Source organism: Myzus persicae, unplaced genomic scaffold (genome assembly GCF_001856785.1).
Source record: "Myzus persicae strain clone G006 unplaced genomic scaffold, MPER_G0061.0, whole genome shotgun sequence".
NCBI classification, from domain to species: domain Eukaryota; kingdom Metazoa; phylum Arthropoda; class Insecta; order Hemiptera; family Aphididae; genus Myzus; species Myzus persicae.
The window spans coordinates 362,799-387,281 of record NW_019101948.1 but is presented as its reverse complement, the minus strand read 5'-3'; the positions used below and the strand labels follow the sequence as shown (position 1 = coordinate 387,281).

General features: G+C 28.0%; 1 protein-coding gene across 1 annotated transcript in view; it reads left to right on the top strand.

Annotated features, from left to right (window-relative positions):
• The first annotated feature begins 3,543 nt into the window (after positions 1-3,543).
• LOC111030840 (monoacylglycerol lipase ABHD12-like) overlaps positions 3,544-24,483 on the top strand; it is a 73,535-nt gene continuing 52,595 nt past the window's right edge. The window contains exon 1 of the mRNA XM_022310533.1: positions 3,544-3,787. Within this exon, the coding sequence (XP_022166225.1) occupies positions 3,706-3,787 (82 nt within the window). The 5' untranslated portion in view covers positions 3,544-3,705. The remainder of the gene's footprint in view (positions 3,788-24,483) is intronic.

The window sequence follows — 24,483 nt, the reverse complement described above, 5'->3', positions numbered from 1 at the left end:
AATATATTATTAAAAATAAAACGTAAATAACAAAACAAAGTCTAAGCCACAACATATAATATATATAAATATAGCTATATGAAGTAATCAAATGTATTTTTATGTATACATGATAGGTATGAAAATAGTAAACACTTTACCGAAGATGCACTATTCTTACTTGAATACATTTAAATCCATTAGCATGAGTAGAATTTGAAATGCATGGACAGACATTTGTCAGTAATATGATAAAATATTTCCAAAATATATTTTTTAAATGATATTAATAGATACCCGCTTAACTCAAGCTTTACGGTCTTTAAACATAGATTTATCTTATTTTATATTTATTAAAATTACTTGTGTTGTATTTTTTTTATGTAAGTACAGATACTCATTTTATTAATAAGAAAAATACCAATATTTGTATTTATTTAAAAAGTGTATTTCAATTTAATCACTCGAATTTTTATGAATGACCTTTGTATTTGTATTTTAAAGTAAAATGCTTTTTTCATTTTCTTATAATTGTCCTAATAAATAAAACATACTTCAAAGGTATAATATGATTAAGAATATAAAGAAAATAAGATGCTTAATTTTGTATTGAATTCTGGTCACAATAAAAATAAAAAATAGTTTTTAACTTAAAAATTATTTCTTCGAAGTACCTTCTAGATAAATATTGTACATTTAATGGCATCAATTTCCGATGAATACATTTTTTACGAATTATATTTCATTAATATTGCACTAAAGTAATTAATGTATCAGTGATACATATCTGGATGATTATATTATTTCTTTTGCTGTTCGATTCTATACTCAGGAAAAGTTAAACTTTTTTTCATTGGCACTTGAGTGAAATTTTTAATAACTAATTTAAAAAAAACGATTGCAGTTATTTAAATTGGTTGTAATATACGTAAATTTAAATATTCTCCAATAATTAAACTCAATATGTTTTTGATTTGAAATAAAATAGAGATAGATACTTAATATTATTAATAACAATACCTATTTAATATTTCGAGTTCTAGGTATTTAAGCTGGAAGTTATATAAAAAAAACTCACAATAACTTTAAAAATGACATGCAACAGCCATTATATATATTCAATATTGCATAGAATCCGTCTAGTCTTTATATCCTTATTTACCAAACGTCATCGAAAACATTTCATCCGAACACGCTTCAATATCGTGAGTCAAATGTTATAAAAGTACTACGATACTAATTATTACAGAACACCTACCAGTTGATACCCTAAGTATTGTGTACATGCGACTTTATAATAACTTTCGAGAATATCTGATTGGGAGTACCACTTTTCCGGATAAATATATAACAATTTACAAAATAAACTAGGTGTACATTATATATTTCTACGTGATTCATAGCACTCCAACCAATTGAGAACATTGCATTATTTGTTATATGACCTAATAATGGTTTACTTGTTATGGTATACCATTTGTCTAAGTCTCTATGACTAAAACCACTATTACTATGACTCTGGTAATTGAGTTATAAAAAAAAGCAAAGTAAAGGGGCGATGTCATCACATCACAACCATTTTCATTTTCCACTCTGTATAATTAAAAATTCCTCTATGTCATGATATATCAACTCAATCTATATTTATATTTTGCAACAAATTTCTAACCAATTATAATCTTTAAAATCATAGTTTGTAGGTAATTTATTAATTGTCGAACAGTTTTTTAAATTTATTTAGATTTTAACAAAAACGTAAATAATGTACATTGATAATTTTTTTTTTAATTAGTTGAATATTTACCTGTCTCTTACTTGGTAATGGTTTCAAAATGGTAGCTTGGTGGTTCATTACAAATTTATACAAATGACTTGCAAATTCACATAAGTGAAAGATTGAAATGTTTACTAAGTGTTTGAGGCTGAGTGTGGGCGACATCTCACTTGGGGTAGCTTGTAAAATGAGAGTTTGACGTCATATCTCACAAGTTCATAGAAATGTCATACTAAAGAGTTAAGATATTGCCAAAAACTATCGATTTTTAATATGAGTCGGGCAGCTTCACGTCTGACGTATGTCATTTTTTCGGTATCTCGTGAAGTATACATTTTTTTTCATAAATATCAATTTCAAAATCAAGACTTAACTTGGTTTTAAAAACAACATATTTGGGCATACCACAATGCAAATTTATATTTTCATGTAGCTATTAATCTATTGTTATGATATATTCACAATAGTTCAGTTCGACCATCATATGTATATTACACTTTTGCAATCTGAGAAGAAAGTCACAACAAACGTGCGCATGCGAGCACTGCGTTTTTTATCAAATGCAATGCATCATGTGGCTAATGAAGTATTCGATTCCAAACAAATACAAACTATAGGTACATACTTATACCTCCGACTCCGTTGACCTAACAACGTCACATTGACATAAAAAAAAAACAATCTGCATCCGAAGCGATGAACACCACCCGAATCATAGTGCAACGGATCTAATTTAATGTATAAAACAATTAGATGAAAACAAAAAATGAAACACAGCAAGAGCATGCAAGGAATATAGTAAAACAAGTACCTATCATTTTCAAAATAATAATATTTTATGCGATGTAAAAACGTGTTGCTTATTACATAGTTATTGAAATTATTTATAATACACTGCAATTTTCGTACTACGAACTTCCATATTCAATACAAAAATGTTCTGTTTAACGAAATATTTTTTAGAAATAAATTTATTTAATTTTGTTTAATGAATTTCACTATGTTACGATTTTTTTTTTCGTTGCCGACAAGACTTCCTAATACGAAAGTTTCACTGAACTACCTATGTTTAAAAACACTATTGTATATATGTGAGTTTAACGACATAATATAGTGATAAGTAATGACCAATTCTATAGGTTTTCCAAATACATTTATAATTATTTTTAAATCCTAAAATCGCACTTCGCAATATTATAAAGTGTTATAATATTATGTTTTAGATGTCATCCAATACCTACGTGACGGGTGTTCAAAGTTTGATTTTACTTAGCAGAAACGGCGAATAATTATTGGGTCAGAAAAAAGGACTGCTTATAAAATATATAAATTTGTGTAGAACAAACTAGATCGATAAATCGTTTGATGCATTACCTACCAATAAATCTACTAATTAAAATTGACTGCTGTTGGCTTCTCAACACTTTAGTGGCTTAGTGTAGAGCTTCTGAACTCGGTTTGATACATCTATAAGCATCAAACTTAATCGGCATTATAATAATTTGCTGAATCCTCAGGGTTCGCGTATACCAATCAACGCCATTTGAAGTGTGTTCGCCGTGTATAAATAGTAATTATTAAAAAAGATGTGAGCAAAAATATAAAATAATAATATACACATAGATTGACAAGTATGAATGTGTGTGTGTGTAGGTACATAGTAATATAGTATACTGACGTATAATAATTAGGTATAAAAAAAAATTATCTCAAGAGCAACCTAACCCACAACCTTGGCAAATTGCAAGCGGTAAACACGTGATAAAGTTTAATAACCGTATTATTTGTTGTTGTAGTGTTCGTGCGCGCGTGTGAATATGGCGACCATGAGAAACCGTACCGTGTTAAAAATTCAACAAAATATGAATATTTTAAACAAGCCGGCGTAAGGAAAAAACGTGGTTTTCCTAGCTAATGATTATAGTATTGGAAAATTCAATATATTTTCTAGAATGAAAAATAATATTTTGCACTACGTTTCAAAGTTAATTTCAAAAAATGGGCATCGGAATTCGGGAGCTGTAAGGACAACAGGTACTGTAAAAGTAAAATCTAATATAATATAATATGACAAACTTAGCAATAATCGTGTCTATTTAGATAATCATCAGTCATCAGACAAATCATGTGAAAAGTAAATCAGCTAAAATCTAAATTAAACTTGCTTAACTATTATAATGCAGTTTAAGTAGACGGGCATTATCATCTGATTATAAATATTAAAATAACTGAATAATTCACTTATTTTTGATAAATACAAACAAATTAAAATAAGCAAATTTAAGATATTTAATAACAAATAAAAATATTTTTTTATATTGTATAATATACTTAATGAACTTTATACATTATTTCCAAAAGTTAATTTTTATAATTTATTATGTAATAGATAAAGTTAAAAACGTTAATTAATAAATCAAAGTAATATTATTATAATCATTGAACCCAGTGTGATCCATGAACTTACAAAAAATATTATAATGCTAGAAAAATTAGTCTGATGAGTGTTGCTACTCTGGTGTAGAAAATTTAGTTTCTTTTTTAACATAGACATTTATTGTGCCACATGAATTATCGGTACCTATACTAAATGTCCAATTATGATCAAGTATAAATGCATAATACAGTTTTTGATTATTATGTAATTTTTAATTCTTAATGATAATAACTACTATCGACCGACTGTAAAATAAAAATAAAATCGTTGTTATGATTGAGTTTTATAACATGACGTCATGGATTATCTAATCTAATTGTAAAACAATGTATATTTTAATATATATCCAAAACATTTTTCAATTCCTAAATGGGTCTTAAATATTTTATGTAGAAACAATGATAATAAAATATATGATTATGAATAAAGGTATCTTTAATAATTAGGTAACGTGGTAGGTATTTATAATATATTGTGATTTGCGTACTTACCTAATATCTGTTAGTTTTTTAAAATGTAATACAATAAAGTTTTCCAAAGTGGATAAACAATGTAACCATAAATTGAATTTTGTGAATGATTTATTTGAACCTTATTATGAATAAATATATGAATATCAGTTTCTGGAAGCAATTCGATAAATTATTGATGCGGTTATTAGACATAACATGTTCAACAAAAACAAAGTACTATTAAATGATAATACATTTGCTCACATATTTACGAAACAAAATATATTGCGTCATAGAACTGTCTGTACAAATACATTTGAGAAAATCTAACCTTATCGACGACAATACAAATACAAACAGAATGAATAAAGAATAAAACAAAATCCATTTCAAACATTTATACCGACCGGATCTTAACAATTATGGTTGTGTTTGATATTACAATTATATATATAAACTCTAATAAGTTGTTTATATAGTTAATTGACGGGTAATGTATTTTATTTTTTTGGTTTTTTTTTTTGATGATAAACTTAATTTTAATTAATGGGTTTGTGTAAATTCAAAGTGGGAAAAGCGAACAAACACAGACAATTTGTCCTTAAATAGTAGAGCCATTATACCAATTTCTTATTATGAGAAACGTATATTGTTCCCAAACCAGTGATAACACTTTTAAACAGAAAGGCTGTCTTTAGTGTTTTAGTCGATACCTAATCAACGTCTTAACTTTTTTGATGCATACCTACCTACTGAAGCTACTACACGAAAGAGAAGTTTTTTTATACAGCTGACAACAGTATATAAATTTCAATTAAATGAATTTCAATTCGAAATGAAAATTGAAAGTTATCTTTATTATTACCAACCGGATCCAACGGCTGAAATAGTAATAGTAATAGTAAGTAATATTAATATATTTTCGTTTAAACGAATATTTTATTTTTTATTTGTTCTGTTTATTAATTTTTTTGACAACGAATTAAGATTTTAAAAATGTACGCGAAGTAGAGGATTTTTTGACAGTTGTTACGGCTATGGAAGCGGTAAATCTAAAAAACAGTAATGTAAGCGAAATTATTTTAAGTTAACATCGACGTATTATTTCGTCTTCGAGAATAACGAATTCTATAAATTACACTTATGTGGTAGTAACGTTAATTTAATTTATTAGAAATGGCAGGATTAATTGTGGAAAAATTAATAACTTTTTAGAAATCTTTTTTTATTCCATTAATTTGATAGTTATTACGTTTATTTTATATAATTATATGAACGATGTGATAATATGCTCACAGTCAGGCCGACGGGAAGAAGACAATCGTTATAATATGGCGTTTTTTTATACATATAATATTTTAATATAATATAATGCCATTAAAAAATATGACATAATGAACGAATCTACAACAATTTAATGGAGATTTTCAATAAAAGCGATCTTTAGATTTGAGATGGATAAAATATTTTAATCATTTATTTAAGTAATATCGCGTACTCCATGACACGTAATTATTGTCCCGTTGAAATCACATAAATTTCGTTTTGTCTGACAACTACTGCCCTCTTTCCCGTCGATTTTTTGGCAGGAGTAAATGTTCAATGTTAATACATTGTGTTTAATAGATAATGGTTGGTTATTTGTCTTAACGATCAACACCCTTTGTACCTACTTAAAAACATAATATTATATTATAAACTAGTTTTTACATTATCTTGTTATACAAATACGTAATAGTCCATAAACAATTTTCGCGAATGCACCATCGAATTTTAATTTTTTAAACGGAAACCAAAATTTTGAATTTCATATTTAAAAGTATCATATTTTTCTAAGTAAATAAATAAATGAAGTGTTGAATGTTGGTGTGAAGTATCTTACACTGAAAGCGTGTGATTTTAATTCAACTTAAAGTTAAGATAATTTTTATAGGCGGACACCAAAAGTTAATAAGCGTTAAAAATTAAAGTTTAAGAATCGATAATTCGTTTGTAAAATACAAATGTCTTTCGATAACATATAATTTCGTCAGGTTAACTCTACACTTACTTAAATAGAAGAAATAATGTCAAAAACTAATTTACTTGATATTATTGTGAGTATTGAGTTTTCAAATATTTATAAACAATTTGCCGTAGAAATTGGGTAATTCATAATACCTTTTGGTATACGTACTCAAAATTGTTATTCTATTCTATAGCTTATATATGTAGTGTTTACATACGAAATTAGATTGTTTCACTAATCCTAATTTAAAAAAAAGAAAAAACAATTGATACCTCAATGTATCTCGAAATAATTTTGTGTCAACATTGAAAAAAAGTTTTTTGAGATATTCTTGAGTTCTTTAATGGAAATCATAATATACTACGATTCGATGTAAAAAAAATGTCTCTCACGTACCCCACCGCAGGACATGATAGTATTCAAACCCGAAGAGAAGGATACACAAAGTATTCGATTCATCAAAGTTATAATTTAGGTAGTTTTTATATTATTTAAGAACTCAGGAGGTTGATGCATGAAACGAGTTTAAATCCTTTTAAAAAATAAACATCTTACATTTTATTGAACTTAATAACTTTTCTATAATTTACGAAGCCACTAAAAAAACATTCAGGAGACCTCTGCTTTATGAAATTATAATTTATGTATTTCAGAAATCAGAAAAATTAAGTGTCGACACTTTAAACTCATACGCCGGGTTGCATAAATGATCACTAAACATTTAATGAATCAATAGTGAACTAATGATCTCTTCAACATGATTTAGAAAATTAACCATTTTGTCAGGTAACCCAACCACAGACTGCTATTATTGTGTTGTGATAATTAAACAATTATACGTATTATTTAAAACGTGTAAAAAAATTCCGATATTATCTTCGAGTTATTTAGGTATCTAGGTTATTCTATTATACGACATGGACTCTCCTTATATTATTGTAGTATGATCATTTAACTATAGGAGAGTTAACATATTATCATTTAATGAAAAATAAATTAATCACTACAAAAAAAACCATTTTAAGTACAGTATTTTTGTTGTACCTATTTTTAATTTTTTATTATGTGTAATGATTTAAAGTAATATAAATTTTCAAATTTATATAGCATATTCCGAAAGTTTGCAAATAATTTTCTGTTCACCTACATGTCAATAATACATCGATTTAAATTTTAAATATCGTCAGACCTTTGGATTTTATTTTTTTTTATCGCCTTAATATTTCAAAATGTAATATCAATTTCACAAAAAATCAAAATTTTTAACCTATATTTTGCAATGTTAAAAATTATATTTTTCAAACTAGGTAGTTTCAGTTTAATGATTTTATTTATGATTACTAAAAATGACACAATATGCCTCGTAGTTTTTGAAAATGTTCTTAGAAACTGCTGAGAACTCCCAATTTTATTCGTTTAAAGTACTACATCTGTGTCCAGTTTACGATTGATTAAGGGTCATAACGAAACTTTTGTAGTGAGTATTTTATTGCTCCAAAAGTATTAAAAGAAAAAACATATGGTATTAAATATATGTACAGTTTCTTCAGTACCACTAGGAATTTACTTGAAACTTATTTTTCATTCTTACCCTTATTTAGTATACACCATATCAATGGAATGAGACGGTAAGTATTTTTATAAAGTATGCTCATAGTTTCAAAAATGTAGTCTATATTTTTTAAGCACAAAGGCATCGAGAGCTAATATATATATTTTAATGTTTCCTTTATTTTTAGAAGAGTTAAATTTTTTAAAATTCAAATTTCCAAATGTATTCTAAAAAATAAATAACATTTAACTTATTTGATAATTTTATTATTGTTGGTATTTTGAAAAAAAGGAAATTTGATTAGTTTTGATTTTGTGTAACAACTTTTTCTTGCCTGACCTACTCAACAACATATTATTCTATAATAATTACTATTATATTCTTAAAATTTGAACACCACTTGATATATCGCTAATACAATGCGAAATGTATATCTTATGAATAATATAAAAATATCCACACTATTGCATCATTTTATAAATTGATTAGTCTAGATTTATTGTTCTTATATAATTTATTGTTTGAAATTAATCGTATTGAAATAATATTATATATTATGTCTACCTATATCAATTGTTCTGTAATTTTCATTTTATTCAGCACAATACATAAAAAATAATTTCAATTGTTATCCATATTTTACTTTCGTCGAATGCATTTGCAGCTATTGTAAATGATTATTAATAGTGTTAAAATAAACACAGAACATTGTTTGAATTAAAAATAAATAATATAACAAATTTTTTTGAATTTCGCATACAGTTAAAATTGATTAAAAAGTATTAATTGCTCAGAACCTATATAATACAACTTGGCGATACTTATTGAAGTCGTGGAAAATATGATATTTTATCATTCAAATGAATAAATTATATTTACAATTTCATAATAATAAATTATTAACAAACTTTTGAAAAACTTTGTTCGAACAATAAGTGTAATTATAATTATTATAAGTAATATGTTAATACTTTAATTAAATTTATATCATATTTTATAATACAATAAAATCGTTAATAGACATACTATTACTGGTTTCTGAATGTATTGGTTTTACAATGATGTGTATTTATTTATTTTATTTTATTTAAGAGTTTTAGACTTTTTTATTTTTTAAAGATACCTGAAGCTTCTATTTCTTAAGACTGTATGGAAGTTTAATGTTTAAACTGATAATGACTTTATATATTAAGTAGTATAGTATGATTATTTTTATATCTGACACTGTCGACAAAAATAAGTTTCACAAATAAAATACCGCATTACTTCTGGAAAAATAGATTCCCTAGTAATAGTACTATATATAAATTATAAAAAAATATCCTTAGAAATTAAGACAGCCCCGCTGCAGACAGCACCCTATGATCTCCACACAGAATTGATTTTTGTATGCAACGATTCATCATTGAAATCAAATTCAACACATCCATGATTACAGTGACCTACTCAATTAAAAGTATTAATTTACCATTGCAGTTACTCAACACCTTCTATAATAGAGTGGATCAACTTCTATGTGTATTGTTTACGCAGTTTAATCATATTGTGTGCCGTTTTTATAGGTTTTTTATAATTGTTTTTTTTTCATGTATACTCGTAACAACATAATATGATAATAGAGGGTCGCCTTTACAGTTTAAATATATAACACCATTAGGGGATAACACTTGTCTTTAATACGGCTTGAGTGACTATTCGAATACAACATGACACGTGCATAATATAGTGCGCTCATATTAGTTTTAATGAATTCATCGGAAACAGTTTTATGTCTGCATAATAACGAAATATTTTGAGAAGAATTTTGAGCACCGATGTGGGTGATTTAAAAGCACATTAGAACACGAGTAGCAACTTGAACATTTTAAATGAACAATAATCGATCTTCCAAGTGCACCGTGCGCGCACGTATATTTTTAAATAATTAGTGAGAATTGGTCCCATTAAAATTAAAACTAAAATAGGAATGGCTCCGTAATAATACACGGATGAGCTATTCGATATAATAATACATTGAGGTACATTGTGCAGTATGTATATATTGTATATATATATAGGTTCGATTCGATGCAAGTTATTTATTATTTTTCTTTGTGCCGATTCTGAAAAAGAAAATAACGACGAACAGATGGTTGTTTTTTTAGAAATAACGTCTGCAGCAGTCTCGAAGGAAACACGATAGACGGTTTATATATATATATGTATAAATTGTTAATGTTTTTAATTCAAACACTTCACGTGATCCAACAAAAATAATCTAAATAATCTTACCTAATCTCCAACGCAGACAAGTATAATACGCGTGTATTAATAACTAGACAGGTATTTATTATTCGGTAATGGTAGGTGTTGGGTGTTCATATTATACTGAAATATTGTCGAATCTCATCATCGTCAATAACCATATAAACTCTCGAAGAACACATTATACGCTTTGATTCTATACCAAAATGTTATAACTGGTATATTGGATTCGTTTCATTGAAGCTTTATTTTATACGATTCCTTAACATTCGTACTTATTGTAAAATACGATCGAAAAATACATCGCGATTCGAGTATACAAAAAAAAAACAGAAAGGAAGAAAGAAAGAAAGAAAGAAAGTTTTTACTTCTTAAGAACTTATTGTGGTGTTTGGACACACTCTCTCTCTCTCTCTCTCTCTCTCTCTCTCTCTCTCTCTCTCTCTGTCTGTACAAATAACCCCTTTGATATATTTTATAATAGTTTTTCACGGCCGAAACACGGGGAACAACGTAGGCAATGAATTGTATATTTTTATAAGTTGCTATATTTCCGTGACAAATGTTTTCGGTTACCTATTTGTCTAAGTTCAGTTCTATCATCTTAAACCACCGGGTGTAATGCAGACTTGGTGGGTACGTGCAGGCTTTTTATCCTCTGATTCATTCGGTCGATTTATTTATGTTCTTTAAATTCGGTACTTTTTCATTTGGTCGCACAGACACTTTTATCACGACGTAAGTGCCTAAGCCGAAAATTGGACAAACGTTAAAAGTATCAATCAACTTGGATTTATTATTTTCGAAAACAGTTATCCCGTGGTGATGCTCTTCAGATCTGTGTCACATATAATAACAAAGTACTGTATCGCTTTGTGATACCGGCCGGATACCGCATACCCGGTCGAGAAGATAATATTACAAATGTTTCATGTTATCTATAATATGCCAGTGTCATCGAGTCGAAGTCAGACGTAGGTAAATGTAATGTCACAGATGCCAATGCCGCCGTAATTAGTATGGTCGGTGAATGATTAATTGCAACTCCATTGTCATGGTCCGTTTGATGTTACCTATCAAACTCCAGTTGTATTGCTAATAATATTTAATTATGACAGAGAAACGTTTATTTTTGATCATCCTATTTTGTTATTTAAATGGTTGTCTTCATTTGATACATTGGGTGTACATGAATTATTTTCAGGAGTTAACGATAGTTTTTCAAATTACTTAGGTAATAATTATAACACGACCAATTCAACAAAACATTAATCTGGAATTACAATCGTTATTTAAGTAGATGTATTATTTGAAAATTCCAAAAATCAGATTTTAAACAACTGCATATTTCAAGAAAAAATGTCGGGTGATCGTGCTTGATCACACTGTATATAAAATGTATGATATATATTTTTTTTTTCGTGATCATTAAAAGTTCCATTATTGGACTGCTTCTTTTCGTGTCATAAAAATGTTATATTATGTAATCAGCAATAACTTATTCTTAAATATTATATAAGCAAAGATTGTTATTATCCTAATAATGCAGTTTTCATAATTTTATTTAAAGACCTTTCATCGCAATCCAATTATTATTTATAATAAACGTGAGACGACTTTACAATAAAATAAAATGATAGAAATAAAATATTTTTATCTGGACAGAAATAGTAATATATACATTTATGTAAAATGTATGTCAGTTTTCGATTTCAAATTTAGGTTTATCGCTTGTGACTATAATATAGTCACAAGCGATTATGGTACATATTTTACTCTAATAAGATTTTTGGGCACATTGTCCATAGTGAAATTTAAAAACATTAGTTGATACAACATACATGTTTAACTATGTTGGTTTATTATCAAAGCACAGTAAATATATTTCATAAAGTAATATTTATATTAATATTAATATTTGTATTGCCACAATTTTTTTTTTACAAATTTGATTTTAATAAAATACTGTAAAATGACCCCCATATTATGATTTCATATAATTTATTTATATTTATTTTTTAGAAGTTATGAAAAAAATATCTAATATTATATTTTCTTTTTCAATGTTATTTTAATCAAATATTTTTAAATGGCCCCCATACTAAGCTTTTTCGTTATTATTTTTGCTTCATTTTTAAATATTATGACATAATAATATTTTACTACAATAAAATGCCACGCAATAGTCAGTAAATAATATTATTCCTCGATTTACACTTCGTCCGCAATATTATCTAATTTATAGTAAGAGCTATCGGTTTTACTTATCGAAAGCTTACGCCAAATGGTAATGTTGTATTGCAGTCACTGTTCACAGGTTATTAACATCTTGTAACTGGAAATGACATAGTATTGAGTATAATAATTTCTGTGATGACATATTATCTTAATGTAAGACTTTTATTTTTAAATAAATTGCCTACACAGTCACCTAATAGTGATTTTAAATAACCGAATATATTCGATTATATTATCAGTGCGCTGCCCGTTGAATGTAATATATTTTCATTCTACGTGCAATACGACTGTATTAACATTTAACGGTCGCGTGATAATAATATGAAGGAACATTGTGGTTCGTTTGAAAACCACCCACCGGTTTCACTGCAGATTTGCCCCCAAATGAATAGCGGCGGATCGCCAGCTATTATTCTGAATAATCGTGGCGAATCATTACGTTTCATACCAACGACCTCGCTGCAAGTTCACCGGCAGAGACGCTGATCTGGAAAACTAACATTGCATGCATAATGTACAACTACACTGCGCACAGCACCGGCCGCACTCTGCAGACGAGTCTTGACGAAAAATGTAAATCGTTGAGATCTCCGGGTCGGGCTCGAACAAACAAATGCGTTTACGGTCTGTGTGTATTGCTTTCGAAATTGCTCGCGGATTTATTCGACATCGATTTACATTAATCAGTTGTTCTGGTAAATAATTGCCATGTTTTCGCGGACCGCGTGACGGCGCGGCGTAGGCCTCCGACGAAACAATCCATAATATTATTGAGCAGCAGCCAGCAGCTATTGTTTGAACGCGAATCGACAGCCGAATCGTTTTCGTGCGTTAATTATATTGTTATTATTGTCGTTATTGTAAATATTACATCGATATAGTCGATATAGTAATATCACGACGGGACGTCCGTCGTTAATATTCGTTGTTGTTCAGCGTCCGTTAAATGATATTATAATTTAACAGTCGTTACCGCACTTTTTTCGTATTCCGCGCATCGTTACATAAGAATATCGTGATAACATTTTTTTTTTTCTTATCAGTGCGTATATTTCATAATGTGCTTGCGCTCGCACAAATATTACCGTATTCTCGACTCGCAACACCTCCGGGGTCACAGCGATTTTTATCATTTCGGTGCCAGGCCGCGTATCGAACACTATATAATGTCATTATATATATATACACACCTAACCCACCTATCTATGACAACAATGCGTAGTATAAAGTCGGACTGCGAGCGTGGAGGTAGGAGCAGATATACGAGTATGAGGACGGAACGATTTTATTTCTTCTGACGATTATATTGCGTATCATGGGCAAAATCGTGCTATACTTTATAGCTATATGTACATGTACCTGCAGTATGTACACATATGTTAACCCGTGACGTGCATACGTACATTATATATAGTTATACACATATTATATTATGCGTGTGTGTGTGCGCATACACCTATATAATATAATAAATACATATTGTATTATATACATTCGTTCTAACGCATAATTTATAATATATACGCACGCACGTATATAATATTGTATATGTGTGTATAGGAATTTATGTATTTACTTTGTGTATGTATGACTTTCAGATACAACGTTTTGTTTTTCACCCTTTGGGCTGTGTAATAAATTGTGCGTTCTCGCGTGAGCTTAAATTTTTCAAAACAAAACAAAAAATAAATAAAATAAAAATAACGAAACAAAACAAAAAAAAAACCACTAACTTACATTGTTTATAATCAGTCGATATAAATATCGAAGGAAACACAAACCACACACATCACAATATTTCGTATTCTCTATTCACCTGCAATACAAATTTGAATGTGACACGTTTGGCAACGGTAAACAGCGATATATTGTGTGCATGCGTGAAAACGTTACGATTTTTCGGTGACATAAAACTTGAATGCTACGTATACAGTATAAATGATACATAAAAGGACAAGGAAGGAGTTCACAATAATAATGAAAACGAAAACTTCGAACAATAATATCTAAAAAAAAAAAAAATACATATATATATATAAAATATAATCATCCATATAGGTCATAAACTCGTAACAATAAATTGATTCTATTCACCCGACTTATGTTGTATCGTATGCTTGGAAAAATATTTCCTACCGTTTAATAAAATATATTTTCACGAGAGTCACGCAAAGCAATGAAATAATAAAAATAAATCAAATCGTGACGTATTGTTGTTATTTCATTGGGCAGATGTCAATGAAATTGATTTACATTTTAGAAATCAAAGGCATCCATAAGGACAGCTCTAATGTTTAGTCAAGGAATAAAATTACTATATATAAAACAATTAATGACTATATTCAATAAAAATAACAATAACAATAACAATAATAAATTTAAAATTCCACACATGATTTAGAAACCTAATTGAAAATAAAAAAAATACTATTTTAGACATATCTCTACCAGTAGGTACAAGTTTATACATAAGTGCTAAATTTTTAATTATAAGTTTCCAAAATTAATTGATAGAACATATTTTTTATTCGTTTTTTATTTATCTACTATCGAAACAAATAATTCAATTTTTATTATTTTCTTTTTATTGAAATACGTTAAGTGCCTCTCCCTCGAAATGTAATATTTATGAAAACTATAAAACAAAATATCGTATATTTTAAAATTATTGTATATACAGGGTAATTCACCAAGACAATACTTTGAGGTACTTAACATTTTTATAGTCTGTGCCAATACAAACGTAAGTATTTTTTTAATATAGAACTATTTTTCATTTGCAATTGTTAAACAGATGACTTTTCGAAAATTTTGATACGTATAAATTTAATTTCAAACGAGTAGTTTTTGTTAACCACAAAGAATTAACGATACTAGTATAGTATTAGATATTAAATATTTCACACTTATTAAGTACATACTTATTATGCTTAGTAAATTTTCACAAATTATTAAAGGCCAACACATTATTATTAATAAAAGATTATTTTATCAAAATAGTCATAACAATCATACCTGTGTATAATGGATTAAAAACACCTTTAGACAAATAAGAGCAAAAATATTGAGTGACAAAGTGAAATTTTATTTTATTGAAAAAATATGTGGGATGTGCATTATTGGTTTATTGTTCCGCGAGGAAAATAGACAATTTTCGTTTAGCTACCTACGGTAAATACCTACTCTATACAGTATACATGTATACAATAAACTTGTTTTATCGCGGAAACCAATACTCCAAAAAGGAGTTAAACACAACATATTTATTGCATATTGTAGTCTGTCAGAGACATTTACAGATTTTAATTTTAACTAACGGTTTTCATCGAGAAAATAGATATTGTCGTTATAAAATGCTTTTTTTTTGTATTCTATGGTGCCTCGGTTATATATTTTTGCTTGTCGAGCTAAATAACCCCTTCTACCCTCCCTCCCAACGCCGAAGAAAGTTTAATAATACCCACTTAAAAAATATTTCGGAAACAATTTCAAACAAATAAAAGTTATAGTCGCTACCACGGCTATTAGCAGTTGTTTAATTTAATATTTATTATACCTATATTAATATACTATTCAACATGGCATCATATTAGAAAATTTGAATGTCAATATTAATTATTGCAAGTACTATATCTATAAAACCATTGATCAAGCCTTATAATCTGTTATGGACAGTTAATTATAGCTGTATAGTTATACTACATACCTAAATTTTAGTTTATTTTTCCAAATATCATAAGGTTATTACTTATTAAATATCACATAGTAGATCCTTCTTCTCCTTGTGTTGGAGCGAGTAAAAACATTTTTAGGNCCCCCCCCCCCCACTTTAACTTTTGAAATTAATTGCCGAGCCTACAACACCGTCACACGATGGTTCGTCAGTCGTCACCATGCGAGTCCACCAGTACCACAATCATATCAATGTTATATTGAAGTGAAGTACCTATATGCATCACACAAACGTAACAAAATAATAATAATAATAATAATAATAATAATAATAATAATAATAATAATAAAAAATTCATATTATATCAATCGGACGGGACTGCATGTAACGAGAGTGCTGCTGCACAGCAGGTTTGCCCAGGAGGTTTCGGAAAAAGGTATTAAATTATTAATAACAGGTTAGTTTAATATCTATTTCTGGCACGTCTCCGCGGCGTAGGTAATATACGAGCGGGTCAAGATACCCGGCACACAGCGGACCGGCGGGACTTAACTCACTCGTGTTTATAATGCACACGCACGCATATAATATAGGTACGACGTGTGTAGGTAAGTACCCTCCGGATATAAACGGATGCGTTTAAACGAGTTCAAATGGCCGGTGTCAAGCCCCCGTGTGCGCAGAGGTGTCTTCCCATATTTGTATTTGCTTAATCATTTTATTACGACGTTATATTATTATAACTATTATTATTATGACTATGTCACAGCGTTTTGATTACAGGTGTCGATCCATAGCAACACTCTTGTGGGAGGGGGGAGAACAAATTGTTTTTAATGTAAAATTACAATATCGGAATCACTGTCCGCCATGAAGTATAATAATATATAATTTTCTCAGACATATACATGTGATTTTAAATACAGTAACATCAGGATCGGTAGAATTATTAAAAAAATTTGAAAAATAATATGTCAGGGGGGGGGGCGCTGGGCCTGGGCCTGGATCCGTCCCTGAGGTGTCTCGAGTGTACGCACTGGAAAGGTATAACGCCTACGAGTGTCTCGCAAGTATTGCTCTAGCTTATTATAGTGAGTTTTGTACGATAACATGCGAAAGACGAAAAAAAATTATCGAGGAAGTAAATAAAAAATGTCCACAATAAAATCCTGATATTAGAACTCTGCACTGTGTATGCACTTTGCGGCAATCGTCTGTGGATCCAAGCTGTTATTGTAGTCTGTAGAAAATCAAAAATCATTTGGCCTATTACCTATTATGTAACACGTCTAATTTTTCTTTATTTTTAAAAGTTTTCCTGACATTATATCATCTAAATTCAGGTGTATAGATTTGCAATTTCTGACATTTGAGTATCACGTAAGGAAACGAAACAAAATCGGGACAAAATCGGTACAAACGATGACCGTTTTACAATTATTCTGGATTTCGTGTTTGATGAAAATAAAATAGAAAACAATTACTAAAGAAAATCGTTGTGTTCATATCTACTCGTGAAATCGTAGTCTGTACAAATGCCTGATAAAATACTGTTTGAATACCTAGTACAACAATCTATTGTAGTACATCCAAGGAAGCATTAAAATAATAGTAGAAGACTTAAGTTATTGACTGTTATTAAATCAATTATTTATTTATCAACGAAAGGAGTATATTTTCTAACTGCTAGTCTACATCGGCCCATGACATAAAATAATTTTTCTGCTAGTTATAAAACGGTAATAAATAAGAATAAACATGACTACAAATATCTAATAAATTTATTCGATTGATTAAAAATTGCATCTTTTATATCGTGGTGTTTTTTTTTTAAAATAATACAACAATAATTTTGTTTTATTTAGTATAGTCTTAGGAATCACAACATAATATGCAATAGATATCATAATATTACATAATTAAAGGTATATTATTTAATGTCTGGCTCAAAAAGCTATCATCACAATGAGGGGAATTGCTATGATATACATAATGTTCACTTGTAGACAGTCCCGGTTCCAGAGACTTGAAATTGTGGGGGGGGGGGGTTCGGGGACTAAATCATAATTTTTATAAACTTTCGATATTACAATAGGTTTTTTTTTTAAATTTTGTTTTTAACAGTAAACAATTTTTAGAAATAAGGGATCGGGAGGGGCTGGGGCCCTAGCCCCACTCCCTGCATCTTCCCTTGTGTTGTATTACAATTTTCAGTGGAATCCCAATAAATATGGTTTAAAAATGATTGAAAAGTGTCTAATAATGTAGAGAAATTCATCGAAGTTTCATCTGTTTGAAAAAAAAATGGTTTGTTTTAATTTAATTCAGATGGACATGACAATCGCATGGATTAATTAATTAAAATGAATCGGAGGTGAAATATTAATTATTGTATTTAAAATTATTTTGGTGATTTTGGATACATTTTTCTCTGAATGTGTTGTTGTTTAAAAATTAGCAAAAAAAGATTAAAATCTTAAAATAAAAAAAATGTCTATTATTATTTATTTTATAAATTAATATAAATTGTTCATTTGTAAACCCTGAAGTACCTAAGTACTAAAACTTAGATAGCTACTTCTAATTAGAATCATTCTTGATATTCATTTTTTAGTAATTTACAATTAAATTAAAATTCTAAAAAACATGTTATTTTGCGTTATTTCGGAATGTATTCAGCACACGTTTTATTATAAGGTTGGTATGTAAAAATATTAGCTTGTATGAACAATTGTTAGTCATTTTTATTTAAAATATTTAGATATTATACACTGTATTATGAGCTCAGTGTCATTTGGAGAGTCATAAAAAGACCTATAGTTGTTGTTATGTTCTACATAATTATATTTTTTCTCTTCTATAGTCTTTCCACTTAAGTTTAAAGATAATTTCAGCAGAAATAGTTGCAAGTAAATTATGATATATTTTTTTTTTTTTTTTTTGTATACCCGTATCCTTACAATGATTGTAAGCATTATTTTAATATCATTTATTATTTATACAGTTATTGCAAGATACTTCATCTCAGTGAACTTTATCGGAACTCTATATTATTAAAATTCAACAACTTCCTGCTGAGAAAAAATTTGTATTATGTAATATTTTTATCTTTTCCACACAATCAAAATAGAAAATGACTAGAACATCAAACACCCAAAACGATTCAGAATATGGTGTGCACTAATATCATATTTTTTTAAACAATAAGTTACAAATAAAATATAAGTAATGTACATTTACCATTAAGTTTCCTATTCTACTCTGATGCTACACGGATTTATTATATTGGTAGAAATAAAATATTAAAAATAATATGTTAATTGTTTACTGTTAAAAATAATACCATATTTAAAAAAAAAACTGTAATCGAAATATTTCCAAAGTAATTAATTTTTTACTTAATAATTATTTTACGTTTGATTCTCCTCGCAATGCACTGTCTTTCGAATAAATTAGATGAAATTTGTACCACAAATGTATATCATACTATAAGAATATATCCAAGTTTCAATAACCGGAATAATTAGCTTTTTAATAATTGATTTTAACTACTGTCCAGTTAAACATTGTATTTGTATTTCAATGATTTTAATTAGGTTAATTTAAGCTGTTGTATTTGTAAATATTAATCATACACATTATTTTTTATTCTAGCGATACTATAATATTATATTGTATTTTCTTTGCTATGACGTTTTAAAGTCGATTCAACCACTCTAAGTACGATTGTTGGATATATGCTGTTAGTAAAGAATTCTTCACAAAACTTTTAGATCACTTGAAATTTTAAAAATAATACCACTCGAAGTTAACATATTGAGGACAATGACTGCCAGTCTATCCCTTGAGTGTTTCCAGAGATACAGACGGCAATAGATAATTTTTAATTCAGCTAAGTGTAAAAAATAACCTTCCAGTCGTATATTTTGATACAAAATTATACAAGAACACAGTTTTAAAGTTTCATAGAAATAATATGTGAAAATTGTTAGCATTTGAGTTAATTTTAAATAAGTGTTTCGTCTCTTATTATAAGTTTTAAGAGGATTGCAATTTGATTTTAAGATACGTACTTCGTAAGAGTATATGCATCCGTTTTTGAAAAGTTTCGTTTAGATCTCCCTTATTTATTTCATCTTAAATTTTCGTACATTCATTTACTTTCGAGCAGTTGTGTTTCTATTCATTAACTTATCAAGAGAGAAATACTTTAAATCAACTTGTCATATTTCATTTTTCTACCATTAATTAGGTATTATACCTGTTACATAATTGTCAAAAATAACATACAAAATTAAAATGTATTAATTTTGAAATGTTGGCATTCGTCGAACACATTATCAAGTTCGGTTGATTTATATAAAGTATAACAAGTATAAACAATCCATAATATGCCATAATAATATCATGTTATAGGTTAGGTTTGGTCAAGAAACATTTATTGCACCTCACTAAACATAATATTATGTGTATTTACTTTGAAATTATATTTTCGATAGAAATAATCATTTGCCAACTACTTTAATTTGATTTTAAATATTATATTTCTTTTTTGTTCTCATAAATGATGATAATGTTAGAAGCAGTTTTAAAACAAATGTGTAGTATTAAATAATATGTTTGTAGCTTGGCCGTCTGCTAGTGTAATAAGGATAAAAAAAATACTACTTCATGAATATTCTAACCTAAATTACAATCAAATGAGCTTAAGCTTTCATAATTGGCTATCATGATGGCGGATAGTTTGTGTGTATCTATTTAATTTCTTGCGAATTTAAAATTATGATGAATACAATGTAGAAACATAATTATTTGAATATTTATAAGTACTCGTTATAACACAAATGCATTTCATTAAATTGAATACATATGACTTGTAAAGTAAAAACTTTTGTGTCACATATTATTTTCCTATATGCTAATAAATAATATTTTTAAATATTTAGGTTTTTATTTTATTAAGTTATGAATGATATAGGTATTAAAACTAAGAACTCGTAGTTAACAAACAACTTTATTTTCTATCACTATATTATATATATTTTTTTTATTATCGAGTTATCCGTAGCAATAATTTATTTTCATATTTAACATTCGGAAAATTAATTAAATATTTAAATATAATGTGACTTTTGTATACAAATCATTTTTGAGTACATTTGATTTGAAAGAGCATACATTTTTTAAAGAAGAAAAAATTTTCCTGAAAAATAATAAGTAGGTACATGTTTGTTATGAATAGATATTTTTAAGAGTAACATTCCTAAAAATACTTAGTAGGTACCATACATTTTACTGCATACTTAGAAAACATTTGTGTTTCATGTTGATAGTAATTGATACGTTTTTAAGGAAAAAATTTGTAATATTTATTGAATATTATACATATAAAACAGCCAGATGAATTCCCTTTTTACAAGTTTGATATTTATATGTTATTTTCTTATAAGCTTAAATATAATCGATCTGCATTATAAAAAAAAATCACAAATAAACTTCAAAACAGCTCTGGTAAAATTCATTTATAAAATGATTGCTATATAATAATAAAAAGGGAGAAAGATAATAACAGTCATAATAATAACAATAATAATAATAATGAATTATCAAGGGATGGGTATAATAAAATCATAAACATTAAACTCTTAAGAACTATGCAACTATAAAACGTATAATTATACTATAAATATATTATTATAACACACTATGCACTATAAATTATTCGTTGACCAGTAGGTAAAATATTTTATACTACTTTGTATGTATAATTTATTCCTCTGATAACAATATTTTTGAGACACGCAAAATATGTTCTCTTCATTGTCATAAAAATAAAACTAATCGATCGAACGTCGTTAGTCGAAATTTCACTCGAAATGGTTACACACGTCTGGGCGACGAAATAACATTTTAAAACACCGGGGAAAACGAAAACAACTGCAATAAAATCCGATCACAATAAGTCGTACAAAAATGACCGCTGCGATGAAATAAAAGTTAGGCGAATTAACATACCGTTCGGTAGGTATATTATTATCCTGCTATGAATAATTCGCACGACAACTATTTCACGCTGAGCTTTCGAGAGGTTTAAACAGCTTGACTAGATCGATGAACGAGTATTGCAAAGCTCGTAATCAGTAGGAAAACTTAACAGTATATGTCGTTATAAAATAATACCATCAGAAATCTAAAGTAGGTATTATGATCTTCAGTGTCAGTGGCGCCCAAGGGGGGGTCAAGGTGGTTCAATTGAACCAGGTATATTTAGGGTGGGGTGTCCTTAAGTTAGGAAACATCACAACATGTTTTAGCATGTGAAGTGAATATCATCGAGTACAATGTTGTGGTTATAAACTACAACACAGGCGACAGGCACAATGTGTTTACATTCTATAGTCGTTCTAAATAGTGGTACTGTAGAAGAGACGTAGAGTAAGTAGGTATTACAGCTAATAGCTATAGCCAATAGGGAATAGGATTATAGGAAATAGGAATAGGCTATAAGCATAAACCGTAAATCACAAACATTAATGGGAAATCAAGAAATAATATTTAAGAAGATAGGTACATTATTATGGTATAAAATATTATGCAGTTGCAGTTGCACGGTTAAATCAGTGTTTATGAAAAATAACATTTATCGGTGCACTGCTAAAGTACAATATTTTTAAGTATGAAATAAGTGCACCAGTGTTGAAGTCGATGTCCCTATAAGAGATAGTTAGTAACATAATATTTTATAAATAGGTCATAACATAATAACATAATTACATAATATTTTGTTTTATTTTTGAATTAACTATTATCTGGTATTTTTTTTTCATACATATATATATATACATTAATATACAAACAATAAACATGTAATATAAATATGTATTTTACTTATCATATTAGGTACACATATTACACTGGTTACTTTGTGCTTACTCATTATTCTATGCACATACGAGATTTGAGCTTTATACAATAAACACTTGTCATTCGTTTTCAAGATCCAAAACGTATTTAAATTAAACAAATGAGATCAAGGAGGAGGGCAATGAATTATAATTAATATTGTTTTAGTGAATTCCGGTTCACAGCGTATTATTTGAATCAAGTTTGTTCGGCACAAGTAGAACAATATTGTAGTTGGCAATTAAGAGAATTGTCACTATAATATTCGTACGGCACCATTATGCAAAAAACTATTCGCTTTTGAAAAACGTTAAGGGTACCTGATTTGATATTGATGTGAGTTGAATATCATATTTTAAATTATGTTTTGTTTCAAACATTGAACCTTCTCTCGGACACAGACAGTCATGAAAATAAAACAGAAATTCACAAACAATTTATTTATGTCGGCAGATGTTTAAATGGCAGATACTGAAAAAGTCCATTAAATCGTAGATTGTTTAAACAAAAAACATTTCAAATTTCACATGATGATTTATTAATTAACTAGCATTCCCTACCTAAGTCTTCATTTAATTTCAATACATCATTGTGTCAAAGTTTGACACATCAACTGGGTTTTTTTTTCATAACTAAATGTTAACTTTCAAACCTCTGTGTGAGCATTGTATTTTGAAAATATAGTAGGTACCTATAAGTGTACAATACATATAATATGTATAATATATATGCATAAAATGTATACTGCAGCACTATAGCAGATAATTCACTAAGCAAGCTCACACTCATTATGAGTTTATTTATCAATACTATTCTTTTAAAATAAAAAAAAAACTAATATTAAGATATTATTATTAAAAGTTTCCATGAAAATAATTTTGTAATTATTGCAAAATACGAAGATACTATTTTAACTGTTATTATTTTAATACCAGCTTGAAAAATTGTAATATCATATAACTGAACGTTTTCTGAATGAACAGATATTATGCTTAAAAATAGTTATTATTAAGTACGAAAGTTATTTTGATAGACGATAATAAATATTAGATTATCACAGAAATTATAAAATTCTATTTTTTTAAATTAATTATATTATATTTGTTCACAGTTACTATACACGTCATGTGGAAGCTAATTCCAATATTTGTATACATACCACCATATTGGTACGATGGACGTATTCCATCCTTTGACTTGTTTATTGAAAATAAGTGGAAAAC